General features: G+C 45.1%; 1 protein-coding gene across 1 annotated transcript in view; it reads left to right on the plus strand.

Moving 5' to 3' along the window:
- Window positions 1–3,990, plus strand: part of Alg5 (ALG5 dolichyl-phosphate beta-glucosyltransferase) — a 17,544-nt gene that overhangs the window by 10,215 nt on the left and 3,339 nt on the right. Inside the window, exons 6-8 of the mRNA XM_031373837.1 lie at window positions 1,636–1,749; window positions 2,149–2,208; window positions 3,536–3,687. Coding sequence (XP_031229697.1) covers window positions 1,636–1,749; window positions 2,149–2,208; window positions 3,536–3,687 — 326 coding nt within the window. The remainder of the gene's footprint in view (window positions 1–1,635; window positions 1,750–2,148; window positions 2,209–3,535; window positions 3,688–3,990) is intronic.

A 3,990-nucleotide genomic window follows, 5' to 3' on the forward strand; every position in this document is an offset into this window, starting at 1 on the left:
ACTTCCTAGGGAGGAGGAGGAGGAGGAGGAGGAGGACAGTCACAAGGCATCCCACTTCCTAGGGAGGAAGAGGATTGGTTCCCTTAGTTTGGACTTTTCCTTTTTCTTCCCTGTTTTTTTGTTGTTTAGATGGTGTCTTCCTCTGAAACTCAGGCTGGCCTTGACTCAGAGCAATCCTTCTGCCTCAGCACTGCCTCCCAAGTGCTGAGATTGTAAGCTTGTATCACTGTGCCTCCTGATCACTTTTCTTTTAACATTTCCATCCTTGACAAGATCAGAGTTCTTTCTGAAAGGAGGAAGCCTTTAGATGTGATGGCGAGGCTAGCCATGTCTGCCATAGGAGGATGGTGAGGGCGAGTAAGGTCAGATCACAAGCCTTGGGACAGGGAGCATTCATTCATTCACTCACTCATTCATTCACTAATTCATTCATTCATTCATTCATTTATAATTAAAATATTTAACCTGGAAAGGTGGCCCAGCAGATAAGAGTACTTGCAGAGGACCCAGGTTTGGTTCCTAGCACCCACAGAATGGCTCACAACCATCTAACTTCAGTTGCAGGCACTATATGTACATGGTGCATATCCATACATGTAGGTAAAACACTCATACACATAAAATTACATCTTTCAAAAAATCAGTAGCACATTAGAAGATCATGTGTTTCATTAGGCATTTTTATACATGGCAATGTAAATTAATCACAGTCACACACACACACACACACACACACACACACACACACACACACCCCTGCTGTCCCATCTCGTTCTCTTCACTCCTCAGAGTGTTCCTTCAGTACCTTTAGGCTTAACCAAGGGTAAGACTTGAGAAAAGTCATCCGCTGTGAGCCAGTGTGGTATCGACTAGGATTAGTTCATTTGTACTGTGATGGTGACAGGACAGAAAAGGGGAAGATGCATGGGAGGTGCCACGGGTCAGTGGAGGTTGGTGTGAGGGAGATAGAGACCTACTGAGGACACATACCGGCTGCTGTGCTGCTCTGGCACACAGCAGAGATCGGAGTTCATCCTCAGTTCATCTGCAGTTCATGTCCTTGTGAAACATGCACATAGAGTGTGGTTTGCACTAGCAACCAATCTCACCAAGTGTCAGGTGCCATAACAGACAGTAACAAGTGTTGGACCTGACATTAGTGCCACCTCCTCTGCCCTGGTCAGCAACAATTTATGTACGGCACCATAATAAAGAAAACTAACTTCTTACCCTGCACTTCACAAGAATAGGAGGCTTCAGACTCGAAGTCGTCCTCACCTCCTGAGTGGGGGATTACAGATGCACAGAGCCATATGCCCAGAGCATATGTGTCATCTCTGCTTGTTTATCTGCAGGTTCTTTTAAGTGTTGCTCAGGTTGACTCTGGAGTCATGTGAGCAGCATGACTACATAACACAGGGCAATCAAACAGTGTGATGGGTGTCGGCTTAGGAGGATTGCAGAACTTTTGCAACAATGAAATGGACAGTAGATATGTGTTAGGGCATCTCCTTGTAGCACTGAACTCTGGCATCCTCCTACCATCTTGGGTATCTTTGAATAGAGTGAACCGAAGTGCCCTTGAGTTCAAACAATTCTAAGCAATTTTCTTTCACCTGGAACTTTTGAATATAGGGTGTATTCAGTTCCCGAGGAGAGAAGATCCTCATGGCGGATGCTGATGGAGCCACAAAATTTCCAGATGTTGAGAAATTAGAAAAGGGGCTGAGTGATCTACAGCCATGGCCTGTGAGTATAAGAACATGCTGTGAGTGATAGTGTGAGTGACAGGGCTCAAGAGAAAACTGTCAGAATTTACCTGAAGCTTAACTTCCTTTCTTCTTGCTCTATATAAGGTCTTTTCTCTCTATGTAGGGCAAGCTGGCCATGAGCTCACAGAGACCCACCTGCCTCTGCCTCCCAAGTGCAGGGACTAACGATTTGTCCAGCCGTGTCCAGCAGAGTCCTCTTAATAAGTCTGACTAGCTGTCTCCAACTATGCATATTCTGAACCCCTCAATAAACTTTATAAATATAATCTTATTTTTTTCAAAGTATTTATAAAGGTAAGACATTTACATTGAAATGGATGTGTTTATATGTGTTACTTAACTATTGAAGAGAACAGTGTTGTTGCTTTTTCCTCAGGAGCAAATGGCCATCGCGTGTGGGTCTCGAGCTCATCTGGAGAAAGATTCGATTGCTCAGGTGAGGCTCTCCCAAGCTATGGACAATAGCCTGTTGACATTGAATTCTTTGTACTTACACATACACATCTGACAAGAAATGGGTCCCTATGTTTTCTCTCAAAAATGAGCTTCCCTTCAACCTCATTGGAGTTTATGAAAGATTAGCACTTTCAGAGTTGGTTTCTCTAAGTGTGCATAGGATGGGTAGGGACCTTCCCTCAGGATGTAAACACTCTTAGAGTTGTGTTTAAGACACAGAGTATTGGTCAATCATGGCAGACTTTTCTAAACAATGCTTGTCTTTTTAACAAAAAAATATTTTCCAAAATTGTGAGTAAATATTCCAAAATCAGAAAAAAAGCACAAATCCCACACCATTCTTGGTCCAGGCTTTTACAGTGGGTTCTATCCAGAGTATATTTTGAGTTTTGCTCAGAGTTTAAATATTTCTTGTTTCATGTCTCTAAGGAAAATACTTAGCTGAAGATTATTGGGCTCATGACTGTCCCTTTTAGAAAGATACAAATCTCTAAAGACTCTGGGTGGGGGCTGCTCCTTTGTATATCACACTGACAGTGGTCAAGCACAACAGTTTGCAGGTCTCGTTTTTCACTGTTGGCTTTCATTTTCCTATCTTTCCATTTCTGTCTGTCCCCTTTTCTTTAGTGTGATCATCTTTTTGGGAGTTTAGTTCCCCCGGGGTTTTATCAGAAGTATTTTATGTGGAAGGCACTGAGTAGGTAATATGAGGTTTCCCGTCCCTACCTGCATCAGAACCGGTGATTGCAGGTAGCAGCTGTGCAGGAGGGCTCTGAGCTCCCTGCCCCCTCATCATAAGGAGCTCTGTGGTGAGAGTAAAGCCCTCAGCCTTCTCTATAAAACTATTACTGAGGTCCCGTTACTCTCTGGCCAAGCACATGACTTACAGCTTTGACAGTTCTGTCCTGCTCTCCCTATAATTCTGAAGGGAACATCTGAAGCCTTCTCTCGCTGAGGAGATAGAGCTGCTGTAGTTTACTCGGGGCGTCTTGCTAATCAGCCCAGGAGCCAGGACTCAAGTCTGCTCAGTGAGCACTGTTCTTATCCTCGCCCTGGTCTGATGATGATTTAAAACCGACAACTGCAGTGCTCATCCCCTCTGGTCCTGACCTTGTGCTCTCAGACCCAGGCCCCAGGAATCAGTATCTGCCCCCATAGTGCTCTGCTTCAGAAGCAGCTTCCTGTTCAGCGTGCCTTCTGCCCCATGCCATCCACACTGGAGGTGCACCAGGACAGCCGCATGTCTTAAGTGCTGTCCTCAATGTCTCCAGGAATAGTAAATCTTTTCTCTTCTGCCTCTGTTTTAGCGTTCTTACTTCCGTACCCTTCTGATGTACGGGTTCCATTTCCTGGTGTGGTTCCTTTGTGTCAAAGGAATCAGGGACACACAGTGCGGATTCAAATTACTGACCCGAGAAGCAGCAGCCAGGACCTTCTCGTCTCTGCACATCGAACGATGGTAGGTTTCTGACTGGAAGGTATCACGTTGCCTCCCCAGTGGGCATCTAAACAGCTGGATACAGGCTTGTGGTCGCCCAACGAATACCCAGATGGAGCCATATTGACAGGCCTGTTACATGCTCATCTAAACACAGGCTAGAGTATACCCTGTCTCCTTAATCCTCCTTGGCCTCTCACACTCCTTTCCATAGCCTGGCCATTGATTGCTGAGCTCTCATGCTTGCTCTTCCTCCACCCTCTGTCTCTATCTCTGTCTTTCTCTCTCCCCCCATCTCCTTTTTTTTTTTTTAAGATTTATTTA

This window comes from Mastomys coucha, unplaced genomic scaffold (assembly GCF_008632895.1).
Source record: "Mastomys coucha isolate ucsf_1 unplaced genomic scaffold, UCSF_Mcou_1 pScaffold16, whole genome shotgun sequence".
Classification (NCBI taxonomy): Eukaryota; Metazoa; Chordata; class Mammalia; order Rodentia; family Muridae; genus Mastomys; species Mastomys coucha.